Genomic DNA, 20,312 nt, shown 5'->3' on the forward strand with positions numbered 1-20,312 from the left:
ACTCCTGAGTTAGTCAGTCAGTCAGCCGCCACCAGCGCGAGTGTCCGCACGTCGCTGCCACTGACACGCGTGCCGAGAAACAAAAACACTTTCCTCGCCCCCCCGGGGCGATTGTTTACGCCGTGTGAGTGTGTGCTGCGGTCCGTGCGCGTCAAAAGTGTTTTCTCGTTTTCCATCCCCGTGCACGTCATATACATCCACCGCAGCGATGTCCCTCAACTAGAATCAGCCGCATTAGTTATTCATACACGCGCGTTTTGTACTCATTGTTTTGGTCTGCGCACACACAGCCACGCAACGCACACAATATTTCAACATACGAATTCAAGAAATTCAGTTCTAATGAACTCGATGCTCGGTTTACAACGTTTACAATGGTTATGTTAAAATTAGAGGAACAGGTCAGTGCTGCAAATACAAATTAAATTCATGAAAATTATATGAAAAATAATTAAATTATTGATAAATTTTTTAGCCGCTGTTGATTCAGGCTATATTCAATGGTGAATTGGAGGATGTCCGGCAGTTATTAGCATTCAAACCGGACGTGAATTACCAGGATGCGGAAAAACGCAGTCCGTTACGCAGCTGCCTTCAAAAGGTGATCGCGATTTGTGGTTATTGCTTGCTGGTGCAAGGTGCTGGGATCAATACAGAAGATTCAGCTGGTTGACACCATTGCGCATGAGGGCTTGTGGTGTTTGTGTGCTGATGTAAGTTATAAAGCTTTGATTGATATAATGTGATTGGATTTCATGTTTTTAAGTTGCTTATAAAAACTGCAATTTTCGGCACTTTTTCGTAGGGTTTTCTATGAAATAATTGCGTATTGGTGATAGAAACTGATTTAGCTATGATTTTATACAAAGTATAAAGATTCTGTTCTAATTTATACGCGAATTATAATTTTAGAAAACCCTTTAAAAATGAAATACTTGCAAAAATTGCATTTTTCGCTACTTTTGCGTTAAACTTGGAAGCAAATGATTGTTTAGAGTGATAAACAACATCGTATCTATTGTTTAATGCAAAACAGAAGATTTAGTCATTTGTTTGCGAGAGTTATAGCAAAATTTTACAAGAAAAACCTTTGAAAAATGATAAATATTTATAAAAACTGCAATTTTTGGTAGTTTTCGGTCGGATTTTCTGTGAAATAATTGCCTGTGGTGATAGATAATTTAGTTATCTATGATTTTATATAAATTGTAAGATTTTATCTTGATTTATTCGCGAATTATAACAACAAAATCAAGAAAAACCTTAGAAAAATAAGAAATTCTTATAAAAATTACAATTTTGCTACTTTTCCGGTGAATTTTGTATAAAATGATTATCTATAGTGATAAACAACAACATTAGCTCTTGTTTAATGCAAAATAGAAGACTTTGCAGTTATCTATTTGCGCGTTATAGCGAAAAATGCACGAAAAAGACTAAAATTCTTAAGAAATATATAAAAATCGCAATTTTTCATAATTTTTCGTCGGAATTTCTTGAATATAATTGCATGTGGTAATAGACAATTGAATTGTCTATGATTTTATACAAAGTATAAGATTCTATCCTAATTTATTCATGAGTTATAACAGAAATTTCAAGAAAAAACTTAAAAAAATGAGATAGTATTATGAAAATTGCAATTTTTGCTAGTTTTGCGTTAAATTATGAAGAAAATGAATGTCTACAGTGATGAACAATATTATTAGCTATTGTTTTATGCAAATTACAAGGCTTTGTGATAATTTATTTACAAGATATTGCAAAATATGCCAGAAAAAGCCCAAATTTTTTTTAAAAACTTATAGAAATCACAATTTTTTTTAGTTTTCCGTGGGATTTTCTTTAAAATAATGGCCTCTGGCAATAGACAATTTGATTATCTATGATTTTATAAAAGTTCTACCATTCTATCTTAATTTATTCGCGAATTATAACAAAAATTTCAAGAAAATTCTTCAAAAAATGAGAAATATTTATAAAAATTGCAATTTTTGCTACTTTCTCGTTACATTTTTAAGAAAATGATTGCCTACAGTGATAAACAATATCATTATCTATTGTTTAATGCAAATCAGAAGACTTTCTGATAATTTATTTGCACGCAAAATGCTAAAATTCTTAAAAAACTTGCAAACTTTCAAGTTAAAAGTTTGCTAATTTTCCCGTTTTTTAGGATACAGTCGAGTTGCTCTTAAAACACAAAGCCGACACAACCGCCCGCGACAGACAATGGCAAACACCCCTACACATCGCCGCCGCCCACAACGCCCTCGGCTGCATCCAGCACCTACTCAACCACATCACCAACGTGAACGTCACCGACCGTTCCGGCTGCACGGCGCTGCATCACGCCGCCCTGAATGGCCACAACGAAGTGGTGGAACTCCTCCTCTCGAAAGGAAGTATAGTTAATGCCTGTGATAAAAAAGATTGTCGTCCAATCCATTGGGCCGCGCATCTCGGCCATGTCGACACCGTTAGCATCCTGATTCAAAAGGGCGCTGATATCAACGTGAAAGATCGCAATCAGTACACGCCATTGCACGCGGCGGTCGCTTCCGGTATGGTGTACGTGTGTAGTCTGTTGCTCAGAATTGGAGGATGTCCGGCAGTTATTAGCATTCAAACCGGACGTGAATTACCAGGATGCGGAAAAACGCAGTCCGTTGCACGCAGCTGCCTTCAAAGGTGATCGCGATTTGGCTGAGTTATTGCTGGTGCAAGGTGCTAGAGTCAATACGAAAGATTCCAGCTGGTTGACACCATTGCATAGGGCTTGTGGTGTTTGTGCTGATGTAAGTTACATAAACTTTATATTTTGATTGATTTAATGTGATTGGATTACTAGTTTTTGAGTTGCTTATAAAAACTGCAATTTTTGGTACTTTTCCCTTGGGTTTTCGGTGAAATAATTGCATGTGGTGATAGAAACTGATTTAGCTATGATTTTATACAAAGTATAAGATTCTGTTCTAATTTATACGCGAATTATAACAAAATTTTAAGAAAACCCTTTAAAAAATGAGAAATACTTGCAAAAATTGCATTTTTTCGCTACTTTTGCGTTAAACTTGGAAGCAAATGATTGTTTAGAGTGATAAACAACATCATTATCTATTGTTTAATGCAAAACAGAAGATTTTGAGGTCATTTATTTGCGAGTTATAGCAAAATTTGCAAGAAAAAACTTTAAAAAATGTGACATTTTTATAAAAACTACAATTTTTGCTACTTTTCCATCGGATTTTCTATGAAATAATTGACTGTGGTAATAGATAATTTAAATATCTATGATTTTATATAAATTGTAAGATTTTATCTTGATTTATTCGCGAATTATAACAAAAAAATCAAGAAAAACCTTTGAAAAATAAGAAATTCTTATAAAAATTGCAATTTTTGCTACTTTTCTGGTGAATTTTGTATAAAATGATTGTCTATAGTGATAAATAACAACAATAGCTCTTGTTTAATGCAAAATAGAAGACTTTGCAGTAATCTATTTGCGCGTTATAGCGAAAAATGCACGAAAAAGACTAAAATTCTTAAGAAATTTATAAAAATCGCAATTTTTCTTAATTTTTCGTCGGATTTTCTTGAATATAATTGCATGTGGTAATAGATAATTTAATTATCTATGATTTTATATAAAGCATAACATTCCATCTTAATTTATTCGCGAATTATAACAAAAAATTCAAGAAAAAAAATAAGAAAAATAAGAAATTCTTTAAAAAATTGCAATTTTTGCTGGTTTTGCGTTAATTTTTTAAGAAAATTATTAACGACATTGATAAACAATATCATTATCTTTTGTTCAATACCAAACTGATAACTTTTCGGTCATTTATTTGCAAATTATACAAAAAAAATGAACGAAAAATGCTAAAATTCTTTAAAAAACTTATAAAAATAACAATTTTTGTTAATTTTCCGTAGAATTTTCTATAAAATAATTGTCTACAGCAACAGACAATTCAAATATCTATAGTTTTAAACAAATTGCATGTTGCTGTTAATTTATTCGCCAGTTATAGCAAAAAATCTAAAAAACAAACTAAAAGATAGGAAATACTTATAAAAATTGCAATTTTGCCACGTTTTAGTTAAATTTTGCATTAAATGATTGTCTACAGTGATAAACAATATAATTAACTCTTGTTTAATGCAAAACAGAAGACTTTGTTGTTATTTATTTGCAAGTTTTAGCCAAAAACGCACGAAAAGAGCTAAGATTCTTAAGAAACTTATAAAAATTACATTTTTTTGTTCATTTTCCGTAGAAAATTCTATAAAATAATTGGTTATTGTAATAGACAATTTAATTATCTATGATTTTATACAAATTACAAGGTTCTACCTTAACTTATTTGCGAATTATAACGAAAAATTCAAAACAAATCTGTAAAAATATTTATAAAAATTGCAATTTTTGCTACTTTCTCGTTACATTTTTAAGAAAATGATTGCCTGCAATGATAAACAATATCAATATCTATTGTTTAATGCAAATCAGAAGACTTTCTGATAATTTATTTGTACGCAAAATGCTAAAATTCTTAAAAAACTTGCAAATCTTCAATCCAATCATGGTAAATCACTAATCTATAATTTAAAACATAAAATTTGGTTATGTTTCATACTAATTTTCCCCTGTTTTTTAGGATACAGTCGAGTTGCTCCTAAAGCACAAAGCAGACACAACCGCTCGCGACAGACAATGGCAAACACCCCTACACATCGCCGCCGCCCACAACGCCCTCGGCTGCATCCAGCACTTACTCAACCACATCACCAACGTGAATGTCACCGACCGTTCCGGCTGCACGGCGCTGCATCACGCCGCCCTGAATGGCCACAACGAAGTGGTGGAGCTCCTCCTCTCGAAAGGAAGTATAGTTAATGCCTGTGATAAAAAAGATTGTCGTCCAATTCATTGGGCCGCGCATCTCGGCCACGTCGACACCGTCAGCATCCTGATCCAAAAAGGCGCTGATATCAACGTGAAAGATCGCAATCAGTACACGCCATTGCACGCGGCGGTCGCTTCCGGTATGGTGTACGTGTGCAGTCTGTTGCTCAACGCTGGTGCTGATGCAAACGCACAGAATGCGTTCGGCAACACGCCATTGCACATCGCGTGTCTCAATGGCCATCTATCGGTGTGTCAGATTTTACTCGCGCATGATGCCAATCTCGAAGCGGCGAATTATAAAGGGCAGACACCGTTGCATATCGCTGCGGCGAGCACGCAAGGTGTGGGATGCCTGGCGTATTTGCTAGAACAGGAGAATATTGATATTAATCGGCAGAGTGCGGATGGACGGACGCCATTACACATGAGTGCGATTTATGGTAGGTTTACACGGAGTAAGCGGTTGATTGACAAGGGCGCCGTGGTGGATAAAGCGGACAAGAATGGAAACACGGCGTTGCATATCGCTGCGCAGTATGGACACGATATACTTACAGCGACTTTGTTGGATTTTGGTGCTGATCCAGTCAAACGAGGGTAAAACATTTAAAAATTAGTTTTATTGTTTATAATGATTGTTTTCTTTGTAGATATGAAGGAAGAACACCGTTGCATGCCTGTTGCTTGTCGGGTTATGTTGAAGTCTGCAGGAAATTTTTACAGAGACCTGTAGATTTGAACATTGTGGATGATCATGGCAGAACGCCGATTCATTGTGCAGCGTATAAAGGGTGAGTGGTATGCAACCAATTATACAGATATACATTCTTATGCGCCTAACATTTAAAAATCATAGTATGCAACCATTTATACAGATATACATTTATATACACGTAACTTGTCAAAATCATGCTATGCAACCAATCATACACCTATAAGTTTATATACACATGACATATAATAATCATGGTATGCAACCAATTATACTCTTTTTTAACATTTCAGGTCCGTTGAGTGTTTGGATTTATTAGTCTCTCGCGGTGGTGATTTCAAACTACAAGACAGCATCGGCCGCACAGCGTTACACTACGCCGCCGTGCGAGGTCACTACAACTGTGTGTACACACTAGTTGGCATTGGTTCCAAGGTAAATGTATTAGACTCGGAGGGTTGCAGCGCGTTGCATCTTGCGGCTGCGTACGACATGGAAGCCAAATGCGTCGAATATCTCATCGCGCATAAAGCTGATCCTCTACTAAAAGACATCCGAGGTTTCACACCAATACATTACGCCGTCAACGGCAGTAATCGCCTCTCATTGGAGTTGTTACTCAAAGCAATCGGTAAAAATATCAATTTTCTCGATGTTGACATGCCGGAAACGACGCCATTGCACTTGGCTGCGCGTCATGGTGAACTCGACATTCTGCGCTCGATTATCCCCTACTTTCCCGAGACGAATATCAAAACAAAAGAGGGTTATACACCATTATTGGTTGCTGCGCGTGAAGGCCACACGCCCAATGTGCAGATGTTGTTGCGTTACGGCGCAAAAGTAGCGATTTGTGACGATGTCGCCGGAATGTCACCCGTGCATCATTCGGCGAAGAACGGCCATTTGCATTGTCTCGCGCTATTGGTTGACAACTCCGAGGTGAAGAGTGTGATTGACAGACGGGATAAATACGAGCGCACGGCGCTGATGTTGGCGATTTCGGGTGCGCATCAGGATTGCGCACTGACACTGCTAAAGAGCAACTCGGATCCGAATATTGTCGACGCCGATCAGCACTCGTCGCTGTTTCGTGCCGTGGTGACGGATCAGAATAGCGTGGTGCAGTTGCTCATCGCGTGCGGGTCGAATCTCACCGCGCCGGATGTCAACGGCAAGACTGTGCTGCATTTAGCGGCGGCGTGCGGCCATCTTAAATGTCTACAGAAGATTCTACAGAGTGTGGATGAGCAGGATGCGTTGGTGCTGGATAAGAATGGGTTTAGTGCGTTGCACTGGGCGTGCTACTATGGGAATACTAGTTGTTTGGATTATTTACTGCAGAGGAATATTTATCATAAGTTGGATGGGAATATTTTTACACCAGTGCATTGCGCAGCGTAAGTGTTAATATAGTTGCCTATAGTTATACTATAGTAGTATATGTATGGGTATACTATAGGCAACCAATCATACACATTTATGACATTTTGTTAAATTCCGTGTTTTTTGTCAGTTTTACAGGTTCAGAAAGGTGTCTGGAACTCCTGCATACGAAATTTGGCGTAGATTGCCTGCGTGCGAAGGACAGCCGCAATCGCACGCCGTTGCACTTGGCCGCATGGCATGGACACGCTGATTGCGTGCGCTTCCTGCTCGATAATGGCGGCGATGTCGAAGCGAAGGACGAGATTGGCCGAAGTCCACTAATCTCGGCTGCGCAGAACGGTCAAAGTCAAGTCATAGGTAAAAAAAAATTAATCTATTCTTTATTAATATTTGTTTAAAATTATTTGTTTAATTAGATTTATTACTGGCGCACAAAGCTGATCTCAAAGCCGCTGACGCCAACGGCTGCACAGCGCTGCACGTTGCTTGTCTCAGGAAGCACAATCACACTGCCCTGCTCCTACTCGAATACATCAACGACGTGGAGATTATCAATATGGTGGATAACGATAAAAAAACGTAAGTTTAATCTTTAAAATTACTAAAATTTTAGGTTATGTATGTTTTTTTTGTTTGTTTTGTATTAGTGCCTTACATTTATCTGCACGCAACGGATTGGTGGAAGTCACCGCTGAGTTGATAAAGAAGGGCGCATCGGTTGTAGCGACGGATAACAATGGCCTCACCCCAGCGCTGTACTGCGCGCCGAACGCATGCGTCGCCCAATGCCTCGCCATTATTCTCGCGCATCATCCAAGCGAGATGCGCGTCGGTGGGTTGCATACCAAAGGTACGTGAAATAACCATAACCCCTCAAATCCTTGATTTAACATAAAAAAAACCTTTATTTCACATCCTAGAATGTATATCCGTGCTGAAAAAACTCTCCCGCACCTCAACACGCTCCTCTAACCTCCTAATCAAATCCTGCCAGACGGAAATGTCCCTTTTACGCAACCAGCATGAATTATTCCTCGTTGACGTGGCGAAACACCGCCGAAAAAAACGCTCACCACATGAATTACCTCCACCCAAACGCGAATCATTTAATAAATCAGCGAAATACACCGCGGATAAGAAACTAGTTCTAATTGAAAACTACGACAGTGAAGAATTCGACGTCGCGCCGCTCAAAAACCAAAAAGGTTTGTCTTTACACCGCAGTTATTCGGACATGTCATTGGTCGCGGCGAATACACACGAGAATAATCGGTTTACCACGGCAAACAACGACGATGATTATAACACCGAAGAAAACAAAGATGGCCGGCACGCGCATGACACCCGCGAGGCCACCTATCAGCGCCTCATCGACGGGTATAAAACAATCGCGTTGAAAATGGCGCGTGTGTCGAGTAAGTACGATGTCTCCGTCGACGATATACAGAAAGCATATGTTGATCAATACGCAAAACATCGAAAGAAGAAGTTATCCGCGTGCGGGTTGCCATTACCATCGGTATCATGTCCGATTTTAACACCGAAGAAACACGAGTTGGAAACTGTAGATGAAACTAACATAGAGGGCGCGCAAGTTGATGTAGAGGTGACGTGTACAACCGAAACTGAACGAACAGAAGATATCATCATAGCCGATCGAAGTGAAGAGCAGGAGAATAAAGGGTTGCCGCCATATGCGACGATTGTTTTTTCACCACCGCCGCCATCTTTGTGTTTCGCATCATTCAACAAAGTGGAAAACGACGCGACGACATCCACGGAAGAAACATCCACATCCTCATCGGATATTCTACTCAACGGTGAATTCTTATATGAGAGTTATACAATCCCCGATCCGCCGAAGCCATATTGCGACTGTCAATTTGTATGCAAAAATTGTGTTCTCCTGAATCGTTATGATTTCGACAATTTGGAGGCGGGCGATGCGCGGGGTGATGCAGAAAAAGGTTTGCAATGTTCACATTCACAGGAATCCGTCGCTGAAGACTACAAAGGTAATTTTCCTTGTTATAATCCCTCGCAAGGTGAATGTCAAGGTCAAGCTCAAGGTCAAAATGTCATAGATGTGGATGATGATGACCAGCATGAAATAATCCCTCTGGAGAATTTGACAGTTGGTGATACAAAGGTTTTCATCGGTGAGGGCGCCATTAGAAAAACTCTTCAAGGTCAACGCAGTGAAGAGAAAGAAGTTCTTATTAAGGATCAATGCGCAGGTGAGAAGACCAACGCTGATGAACAAATCGAAACGCTGGATATCACGCTAGAGGGTTTAGAATGTCCGTTGAATGACTTTCTGGATGAAGATGGCGACGTGGATGTCAATTGGCCCAAGGTGACCTTTGATGAAGGTCGCGTGAAGATCCCGACGGATATCAATGAAAATCCAACGCGTGATTTGGATTGGTCGTTGTTCACAGATGATATTGACTTGAAGGCGTCGGAGTCACTGACGAATGTTGCATGCGCATGCGCGGCTAATGATTATGTCGGTTTGAGTTGTGTGACATCTTCATGTACACATATACCTTGCTCAGCGTCGGGTACGGTTGATGAGTTTAGTGTTAATGATTCGTTGCATGTGGCCACGTCGGCGACTGAGTTGATTCCGGTGGTTTCAGAGGGGTGTTGTACACAACAGGTTAGGAATGACTCAGAAACGGTTAGGAATAATCATAACCTTAAATTGCATCAGAGCGGGTTGACATTGAATGAAATACCGTCGAGTTTATTGACTACAACTACTTCTACTACTTCTACTGAGGTTAGTGATACTAGTCCGAAACATAACCCCAAATTATTGCGTGATTCCGTCGCCATTGTTGACTTTTCCGCGTTGTTTCCCAAACAAAACGCGAAAAAATTAAAGCCTTGCATGTCTACGGATAATCTAGAACAACAGGAGCAAGAGAAAGAGTTGTTGAAGGTGATTTGTCATGCGCAGGACAAAATAAAACGGTTTAGTTATCAAGAGATGGTTGATTTAAGCGAAGGGTTGAATATGTCACAAGAAGCCAAAGCAATGGCGCGGAGGTTAATCGAACAATTCGCAAATACCCAACCACAACACTTAAAAATAAACAATGAATCACAAGAAGAAGATTTAGCGTTGAAGTTGAGTGATTCTGGTTCTGATTCAGGCTGTGAATCACTAAATACCAGTTCATTGGAAAGTGTGCCCAGCGCGCCATCTTTATGGGAAATCACACAACTAAAACACGATGCAGATGAAGATGACGAACATGATGAACACAAAGAGGTTAATGATGCGAAGAAGGCGCTGAACAGCGGGAAAGGTAAAAAGACGAAGCGGCAAGATGACAATAAATGCCACCTGCAATAATATTCCTGTATAAAATCCTATTAATCATGATTTGAATGCAATGTAAATTCCTGTAAGATTTCAACCGCGTTGTTTTATTTGTGGTTTGTTTTGGTTTGCATTGTTGCAGTTCATCAGTCGAATTCGCACGAGTCCTTCCTTACCGACGGCAAGAAGCAGCGTCATGTGAATCATGTGCGCACGGATGCGCATGCACCGTATTACATGCAAATGGCGGCGAATTCAGCGCACAATTTGACAGCCGACGAGGATGGTAGTTTCGACGGCAGCGATCCCGAGTTTTATTGAGTTTACAACTAGTTTTGTTTTTATATTATTACCAGTTACAGTTTACCTGATGACGATATTTGATTGATATTGATGAGAGAGGTTTGAATACTCATGAGTTTTGTTATGTTAGGCATTATTTAACTAGCGTGAATATCATTCCAATTTAATTATAGGTTAGGTGCGTTTTAACCTAACTGTAAGCAATTGTTACATTAATACTAAATTTTAGGCGGAATTCCGAGCAGAAACAAACAAAAATGGCGCGCGCGCGGGCGAGGCGGAAATGTAAAAGACTGACAAATGGAATCTTTTTTACATGTTTTTATTATGATGATCTTTAAATTATTATTGGTGTGCGGGTGGATGAAAATGATGATGAATTGTGTATTTGTACGCATTTATAAATAATTGCAATCGAAAAACAAAGCAAAACACAATTTTTACCTACTAATTACTAATATAATATGTGATTGATAGAGCGCCATCTGTGGTGAATGCCCGTAACTAAAATAAGGGTTGCTTGCGTTGTCAGGGTGAAAGTGGAGCACGTTTGACAGCCGCACAAAACGTTGCCCGCAAGGCGTTCTCTCCCGACCTGGGCCAACTGCGCCAGTGTGCGCGCTCTGCGATGGCGGACGGCTTCCTGCAGGTGGAGAACGTCGTCGAGGTGTCGCCGCCCACGCCGAAGCCGTTCTCCTTCGCCAAGGAGGACTGGCCCGACTGGATCGCGCACTTCGAGCGCTATCGGCGCGCCACCAAGCTGGACACCTCCGATGCACGCGTGCAAACCTCATCACTCCTGCTGCACATGGGTCCACGCAGCACACGCATCCTGGAGGAGATGCAGCAACCCGAAGAAGCTTTCATCTCCTATGAACAACTCGTACGTGCCATCGAAGCATACTTTCAAAGCCGAACAAATGTGGTCTTTGAACGCGCCAGATTCAATCTACGAGCACAAAAAGAAGGCGAACCCGTTGAAACCTACATAGCTGCTGTATGTCGACTTGCAAAAGGTTGCAATTATGGCGAATTGGAAGCGGAATTGGTGCGTGATCGACTCGTGGTCGGTATACGCGATAAAAAGTGCTCGGAAGCGCTGCAAATGGAAGAGAATTTAACCCTGGAGAAGGCCAAAGCGATTATAATCCACGCCGAGAATATAAAACGTGTGAAACATGCGAATGCGGCGAAAGGCAGAGGGAATGGTTGCACGAATGGATCGGATGCATGTGGTAGATGTGGGAAGCGACCTAGTCATCCACTTGGAAGCTGCCCGGCACGTGATGCCAAGTGCACGAAATGTGCCAAAAAGGGACACTTTGCGAAGTGTTGTCAAACCAGCCAGAAGGTCATTGATAAATGCAAAGAAAAAGAGAAGCAAAAGGAAGCCGAAGCGACTGCTACAACGACAGGGGATAAAGAAAAACGCGGCGCGACGCAGAAGGAGGAAAGCTTCGAGTTTATTTAACACACGACGCCATTACGCTCTGCTCATCTCTGCCATGGAAACATTTCCAAGACTTATAGTAATATAATTACATTCTCCACACACACAAAAAGATATCAAAAATATATTAGATTCTAAGCTATACATAATACAACATCTAGTTAATAAGTTATCGAAGCGAGTTATTGAATGAACGTGCAATAATATGTAATAATTCGAAACTACGCTCAATTGTTTCACTTTTACGAAAAAACGAAAAACCTTTTTGACAGTTTAGTTTTAGTTTAGTTTTAGTTTTAGTTCATAAAACCACCACTGGTGGATTTCAATGTAATCGTGTAACATCGGGTGGGATCGTCATGCGGCCATGTTTGATTTGACGGCCGCTGCGACATGTTTTCGACAGTCGTCGATCACCTGTTGGGCGTGCTGGTGCTGGTGCTGGTGCTGCATCACGTAATTCATCCGTGTATCCCTGTGTGTACCGTGATCGTCGTTTGTTTTTGCACGGCGTGATGGAGGATAGACTGCGTGAATTGTTTCTGGAACTCGTGTAATCCATACAGGCATGGGTGCGAAGGATAGCAAGCGCACCTGCCTCGGCTACGACGATGCCGTCAAACGCAGTGAGTATTCACCATTCACCATTCACGACGACTGGCAACGCAATAAACAACAATCGCGATTTGTTTTTTTTTTTCATTCTGCATCGCTTGCATTTACAGTGCAGGCGCGCGTTGTTCATTATCTAATCACGTCGTGTGCATACAAACCGTCTCGTTTTAATGCCCGTTTCCGATTGTTTTCATTAGTCAGCGTGTTGTGCATCCGCGCAGCTCGCTGGGGACACACATTTCCACACTTCGGCTGCCTTCGCGCACGCACGACGCCAATGTCGCAATTTGTTTATTTGTTATTCTTTCTTTTGCGCTTGTTTACTCGCGCCTGCGCCATCTTGAATCTTTTCGCGTTTTCTTCGTTATCTCGCTGAGTGATTAGCGTGATAACGACGACGTCATACGAAATCACATGATGACAATTTAATTTAATTTATTGTTTGGTATTAAATGTGCGCGCACAATTACATCACATTCGCGGTGTGTGTGTTAATTGCGTGCCGGCGCACGTCAATCGCGTAATTAATCAATGCGCACGTTTTTTTGAGCTGGACGTGCGCATGTTTTATTTTATATATTTTTTATTGAGAAAATGCATGGAGATAGATTTTGAGGGGACATAAATCAGTTTTGTTATGGAGGAGAGGTGTAGAGTGAGTTTGTGACCTTGACGCGATGCTAATTAACATTAACAGCAATAGCGGCGACGTCATGATGCAACTAGTATGCAGGCTGGAATAATAACAATGTTGTGATTGTTTTGTAGTGTCGGATGCGGAGTTCAAGAGAGTATGCGAAGCATTCAAGCGTCTTACCGGGGAAGCCGCTGCTGGTGCAGCAGGCGTTCGTGCAGTATGTGTTGGGTGATGGGGTGCCATCGACGATTGCTGATTCGTTGTACACGGCGTGTGGAGGTAGTCCAAAGGGGATTCATTTGAGGGATCTTATTTGTGGGCTGGTGTTGCTTACGAAAGGGACTAAAGATGAGAAGATTAAGTGAGTATTATCAGTATTATTTTGTTTATTTTTGTTAGTTTTGGTTAAAATCAGCTTGAAATTGGCAAAATCTTGAAATAAACAATAGTTTTATATGAAAACACTTGAAAAACTATCAGGAAATTGTTGTTATTAACGTTTTTGGTAAAATTATTGCAAATCAATGTAATTTTTGTTTCTTTAGCAGATTTACCTGTTTAATACACTTCTGTATTGTTTATAAAAGTGTCTTGTGTAAAACTATTGTTTATTTTAGTATTTCTGCAAGTTTTATGCTGATTTTACTCAAAACTTACATCAGAAAACAAAATTTCTTCTTGTTTTCTTCTTTTTTTTCTTTTTTTTTCTTTTCTTATTTTTTGTTTGATTTTACATAAATATAAGTCTACACATGTATTTATTATTTTTATTGTCCAGGTTCTTGTGGAATTTATACTCGAACGATGCATGTACGCAAATCACAAAATCCGACTTCCTGCAAGCTCTGCAAGCCGAAGGAACACTATCACCACAGCGGAATGCATCGAATCACTATTGGGATACGACTCTCCTGAGTCTGTTTGGTAATGGACATGATCGTGTTGGATACGAGCAGTTTCGTGATTTCATTGTGCGCTTTGAGGATGCTACAGTTCTTTCAAAATGGTGAGTATAATAATTATAATAATGACAAATATCTAATCTAATTGGATATTTATTTATTTTATTTTATATATTTTTGATTTTGTAGGCTGTTAACGTCGAATGGTGTGAGTCTAAGTTCGGAACTGGAGACGCCTACGTTCTACCAGTCATTGGCAGGCGTTACGCATTTAGAAGAGTGGGATATCTGCGAGTTGGAGAAGTGTTTCTGGTCGTTGCAAGGCACTTCACCGTCGGGGCAATTGGATATCAATGCGTTTATGGCTTTGGTTAGCCCGCCGGTGCCGACTAGTGCTTGTACAGGGTAAGTTAAAGGGGTTTATTTGTATTATGGGACATTACTTGGGGTAGAGAGGGAAAGCAAAGGGAAAGTTTCTTGTAATGTTAGTTTATACCTGTAGAAAGTGGTGGGGGAAGGTATATATGCGAGGATTATCCGCACTCATTGATTGCGGGAGGTAACTACAAGTCTTCCCCCACCACTTTTTGTGGGTTTTGAAGGATTTGTCTCTTTTTTCTTTTTTTTCTTTTGGTCTTTCATTAGAGTAGAGGTTGTTGGTGATTTAATTTTACAAGTAGTCTATGATTTAACCGAGTTTTTTTTATGTAATACTAATAAATTTTATATTTTTTAGGTTATTTCTTGCTCTTGATGTCAACCGTGATGGACACATCGACTTCAAAGAACTCTGCTGTGGTATCTCCGCTGCCTGTCGAGGTCCAGTCGCAGAAAGAACCAAATGTAAGTTATTATCAACTTTTATTTATAAAATTTTAAAAACTTTCCCTCAGTTTGTTTCAAAATCTTCGACGTTGACCGCGACAACCAACTCGACGCGAAAGAATACCAACACATGATCGAAATCCTCCTCATGGTGATGAAAGAGCACCGCAACGTCGTCTGCAAGAAGAACTCCACCAACGGCACCACCACCCTCGAACGCCGCCTCTCCAACGAGCAAAAGAACGAAAAATACTGCACCAAAGCCCTCGAAGAACTCCGCACGCATCTCGACGACAAAGGCTGCTTATCCCAAGAGGACTTCCTCGTCTGGTGCGTGGAACACAGCGTGATGGTCGCACCACTCCTCGAACTCCTCTTCCAAGTCTGCCATGTATCCCTAGGCCTGCGCCCAAAATGCCGCCATCACGAGCACGAAATCGTCACCGGGTGGCTAGAACGCGAACAACACCGCGGGTATCGCGTCGGCCAGTTCTGGTACCTCATCGCCAACGACTGGTGGCAGACGTGGTTCACCCATACAACCGCACCACGCAACGGGCATGATTATTGCACATGCAGACCGGAAATGCGTCTACCTATAGACCCAGCTGAGGAAATCGTGTGTGATGAGAGTTTTACATCCAACTCTACAGATTACACCTCACATTCGAATGAATTCACATCAAACTCCACGGATTCTATGGGTGATCTACTCAGTCGGGGTGATAGTTGCAGTATTGCATCCAGCAGCGGGGTTTCAAGCAGTTCCGGGACACTTACCAAGCGCCTAACACCAGGTCCCATTGATAATAATGCTTTGGTATGTGATCCTATCTCTGAACAGTTGAAAGTCATCCCGTTGACTGGTGAAGGATCACGTCTACGGCGTGATACACCATTGGTCCAAGGTAGGGATTTTGAATTGATTCCGGATTCACTCTGGAAAGCCCTTGCGTTATGGTATGGTAGTCCATTACCCCTCCCAAGACAGGTGATAAAACCACCGGGGAGTAACGAAATGGAACTTGAATTATACCCGTTGAATCTGAAGATATTCCGACATCAGAACCAAGGCGGTGTTGGTTTTGCCCAAGGTGGTAGCGCCACTGCTTCCCAGGGTACATGGGCGACTGTTGGTGGGTATGGAGCTGCAGCGTTGTCATCCGCTGGTATATCCGCGCAACCCTCAGCACCACGCAGGTTTTTAACTCATACAGCTGCATTCAGTCGTTTGTCTAATATCAGACAAGTCACGGAGTTTCTAGCTGCGCGTCTGGGTCTGCGCATGGAAGATGTCCGCCTGTGGTTGTTAAAAGACAACACACAACCGATTCTACTCGAGGAAGACGCCGCGACTTTACAGGATTTATCTATTGTTGATTCTGATTCTATTTTATTGGAGGTTAGGAATAAGGATTTAACATGGCCGGAGGAACTGGGTGCGTTGGCTTGTGGCACGAATAATATGTTAACGGTGCATGCGAGTTCGGAACGCCGTCCGACGATTTCACTACCGCCTGGCGCCACTGGTCTGCATAATCTAGGCAACACGTGTTTCATGAACGCGGCGCTGCAAGCGGTGAGTAACACACGGCCATTAACGCAGTATTTCCGGCGTGATGCGCAGCTTTGTGAGTTGAATTCAACGAATCCGCTGGGGACAAAGGGACAAGTCGCCAAGCGTTACGCGGAATTATGTCGGGAGTTATGGGCTGGATCAACACGTTCTGTAGCTCCGTTGAAGCTACGATGGTGTGTGAGTAAACACGCGCCGAATCTCGGCGGTGGTGGGCAGCATGACTCGCAGGAATTACTCGCGTGGTTGCTGGATACTCTCCATGAAGATTTAAACAGAGTACATCGTAAGCAATACACGGAATTACGCGATTCCGATGGCCGACCGGATGCGATTGTTGCCGACGAGGCATGGGCGCAGCATTTAGCGAGAGATCATTCGATTATTACGGATTTATTCTATGGGCAGTTGAAGAGTAAGGTTACGTGTCAGACGTGCGGGCATGAGTCGGTGCGTTTCGATGCGTTTAATCTGTTGAGTCTGCCGTTGCCAATGGAGTCGTATACGTTGTGTGAGGTGCTTGTGGTAAGACTGGATGGGGATATACCGATCAAATATGGCCTCCGGTTGAATTCCGAAGCGAGGTATATTGATCTAAAGCATGATTTGGAGAAGTTGTCCGGGGTGAATGCCAATCGGCTGCTGATTGCCGAGGTGGCGTACTCGAGGATTCGGCAGATGATGAAGGATAATGCCAGGATTAATCCTGCCAGCGCCACGGAGTTGTACGCGTATGAATTACCTGCGGAGGATGAGGTTTTCACTTCGGATGAAATAGGTAATAGTAATATTATTAAATTTAATTAATAAAGTATGTTTTTAATTTGAATGTGAATAAATGTTTAGATGGTGATGTTACGGCGATAACAGCTTCCCCAGCGGGTGTGTCCATCAACGATGGAGGCGGCACGACGGGTGTAAGCGCTGCGCATAATCAAATGGCGCGCAGTCCAGAGGTAAGAAGCAGGTCGGCATTATGCATGCCCAACATTCTGTGCTTTAAGGTACGCACTGTTTATTTGTTTACTTTTTTTCTTCACGACATTCACTCATCAATCAATGGGGTGTATATATTTTTGATCATCTCACGCCTCCTTTAGATTTTTTTTTATTGTACAGTGTAGCCTCTATGAAAACATGAAAATTTTGGGGTTATACGCGCATTTGCATTTGGCTTTGGCCCCAGCGTATTTCGTGGATAATTCGTCAACTTTCGCTCGGCAGCTTACTGCAGCGCATAATTCCAATTCATTTAGCTCGGGAACGAATATACGCGCAACTGGTGTCAATTTTGCATCTATAGCTGCCACCAGGTGGCGTTTCAATGTTACCAACTTACTATGTTGCTCATACTAGTACTATTAGTATTGTCACACGTGTAGATATAATTTCAATAGGCTTATGACAATACTAATGCTTTTAGCAGAAAAATTCGTCATTAACCGTAAACGTAATTTTCTGGGTAAAATTACATAAAATTTAAGCCAAATTATTATCAAAATAGTCGAAAAAAAGCAAGAAATTTTATTGATAACCAATTTATTGACTGTTTTCTCAGTGATAAATCAAATTATATTTTTTGCTTTTAAATACAAATAATTACTTAAATATTTGGGTTTCATGCGAACTGTCATCTGTCAAATCTAAAATTGCTAGAAATAGAAATATTTTTCGTTGGCTAAAGACAAAGGTTTAAAGACTTTGTTTATGTAAAATGAGTATACACTGTATCTCAATTTGGGGTTTTATTTCCAAATGTAAAATAGCTTCTTAAGTGTAAGTTATTCGTCTCTAGGCTCCTCCCCGATGACAGAAATTCCATCTTAAAACTGCCAGTAGTAGTAAAATTACAATCTAAAACTCTTGTTACCACCTCTTTTTAAAAAATTCTATTTTGATTATGATTACCCTCGAATCATTTTATTTAATTTATTATCTTGTTTGTAATTAACGAAAGCAAGTTTTGAGTGTGGCGATGATTGCAGAATGCTCGAGCGAATAGCATTGACATGACCTCGGCGGCGCGACGATTCTCGAACGGTATGCATATGCGACGACCGTTACATTCCAATATTTACACAGGTATATAAATGTTTTTTTTTAGTCGGTATAACAGGTTGCATAATCGAATGTTTTGTTGTGTTGTGTTGTAGACGTGCCGGTCAAAAGTCCGAGTTATTTAGTCGCTGTGCATCGAAAATGCGTGCGGCAGGAGACGTATTTCCTGTCGCAGCATAAATCCAAACCCAGTCTGTTTGGTGTGCCATTGTTGTTGGGCTGCACGCCGCACAGCACGTGTCAGAGTATCTACGAAGCCGTCTGGGAGCAGGTTACTCGACTGTTGAGTCCTCTGCCGCAGAGCGATCAAACTAATCATGCAACTGACTGGTTAGTATCAAATTTATTGCGTATTTGCATAATATTTTTAGATTTTATAAAGTATTTAGAGGTTATGTTCTCTTTTTGCTCATAAATGTTTAAATGAAGTATTATTTAAGAGATTGAGGCGGTTTTCAAACGAATTATTAGAAAGTAAGCTTTAGGTTTCATAAAAAATGGTTCACATCACGTGACCAGCCCCCTGTCACTTAAATGGGGGAAATAATCGCAAAGCGTTAGCGTATGTCGCGTAATTTTAGTACCTTTGGGTGGCGCTGGTAGTTTAGTTGCACGACCGCTGTTTACTGTTTGTGTTGTTATCATATGTCTAAACTACGCAACTATACTACTAGCGCTCTCTGTAAATTGCGACAAAATTGAGTCGTTTTCTGAAACACGGAGTTGAACGGGGCAGCACGTTATGTTTATCGGCCATTTTATTTCTTCAACTCTCGCTTCTTCTGTAAAATTACCTCTTTTAATTTTTACTCAAGATTTGTTATTAGCCATTAATTTTATTTCCTAGTGATGATTCCCTGGCTATGAATTCCCATTCGCCCCAGTGTGCGCAGTCCTCGGCGCGGCCAAATCTGCGCACTCTGCCACTGGACACAATTCTGTCGCGGATGTCGCCTGCCATGTTCCGACGAACTCCTCTTCGACGTCTGCCGCTCCGGCCAGGCTGTAATGTGCGTCGCCATCGACTGGGATCCCACCGCACTCCACCTGCGCTACCAGTGTTCACGAGAGAAAGTCTGGCGCGAGCATGAATCCGTCTCGATCTGCCGCAAATTACACACCGAACCAATCGATCTGGATCATTGCCTCAAAGCGTTCACATCCGAGGAACGCCTGGAAGCTAAGTACCACTGCAGTAATTGTAAAGACAAACAACCAGCGACCAAAAATCCATGTACGCGCGTATATACGTATCACCTACTTTAATTGTCCATCTAAACGATTTGATTATGTGAACAACAAACGGGTGAAACACAAAAAGTCACCAATTTCCCCATTCAGGAGTTTGATCCAACCGGATATCTTGCTTCCCCTGTTCCACAAGAGACAATTCCCTACGCCATAAGCAGTATTGCTTTACAAACGGAAAGAAGCTTTTGTTTCTTTCTCTTTATCTCTTAATGTCTAGATATGATGAATCGATGTGTTGCGGACGTAACGATGCCATAACGATGTTTGAAATGATTGCAGACACTATTGCGGGACGGACACAGACGAGTTGGCACTCGATTTTTGAAAATATTTGTTTGGTTGCGG

At 41.2% G+C, this 20,312-nt stretch overlaps 3 protein-coding genes across 5 annotated transcripts; all 3 read left to right on the forward strand.

The window, feature by feature from the left end:
- Nucleotides 1-11,256, forward strand: LOC135797887 (serine/threonine-protein phosphatase 6 regulatory ankyrin repeat subunit A-like). 3 transcript variants are annotated; one of them, XR_010549642.1, is made up of 12 exons: nt 1-401; nt 476-505; nt 2,595-2,798; nt 4,668-5,515; nt 5,569-5,709; nt 5,924-7,030; nt 7,147-7,376; nt 7,436-7,598; nt 7,667-7,869; nt 7,940-10,336; nt 10,493-10,752; nt 11,131-11,256. XR_010549642.1 is itself a non-coding variant. In XM_065310482.1 (12 exons), exons 1-12 carry the CDS (start codon nt 375-377, stop codon nt 10,669-10,671), a joined length of 5,460 nt encoding a protein of 1,819 aa, XP_065166554.1. In that variant the 5' UTR covers nt 1-374; the 3' UTR covers nt 10,672-11,075. The 3 variants fall into 3 exon arrangements, 2 of the variants coding, with proteins under 2 accessions (XP_065166554.1, XP_065166540.1); XM_065310482.1 differs by lacking the exon at nt 11,131-11,256 and having other exon boundaries at nt 7,940-9,034; nt 9,104-10,336; nt 10,493-11,075; XM_065310468.1 differs by lacking the exon at nt 11,131-11,256 and having other exon boundaries at nt 10,493-11,075.
- Nucleotides 11,257-11,276: 20 nt separating this feature from the next.
- On the forward strand, nt 11,277-12,327 carry LOC135797906 (uncharacterized). Its single transcript, XM_065310486.1, has one exon. It carries the CDS (start codon nt 11,282-11,284, stop codon nt 12,122-12,124), a length of 843 nt encoding a protein of 280 aa, XP_065166558.1. The 5' UTR covers nt 11,277-11,281; the 3' UTR covers nt 12,125-12,327.
- Nucleotides 12,328-12,394: 67 nt separating this feature from the next.
- LOC135803319 (ubiquitin carboxyl-terminal hydrolase 32-like) lies at nt 12,395-20,177 on the forward strand. The gene is given in 16 exon segments (XM_065316910.1): nt 12,395-12,729; nt 13,487-13,535; nt 13,537-13,716; nt 14,134-14,361; nt 14,447-14,662; nt 14,994-15,100; nt 15,151-17,436; nt 17,505-17,662; nt 18,644-18,740; nt 18,812-19,046; nt 19,564-19,571; nt 19,574-19,617; nt 19,620-19,962; nt 19,965-19,988; nt 19,991-20,023; nt 20,026-20,177. Coding segments are annotated over 16 exon segments (4,218 nt in total). The 5' UTR covers nt 12,395-12,671.
- The last annotated feature ends 135 nt before the right edge of the window (nt 20,178-20,312 follow it).

This window comes from Atheta coriaria, unplaced genomic scaffold (genome assembly GCF_025399875.1).
Source record: "Atheta coriaria isolate IRGN ID8LTWV9N9 unplaced genomic scaffold, Caltech_Dcor_3.1 hic_scaffold_2_pilon, whole genome shotgun sequence".
In the NCBI taxonomy this organism is placed as follows: Eukaryota; Metazoa; Arthropoda; class Insecta; order Coleoptera; family Staphylinidae; genus Dalotia; species Dalotia coriaria.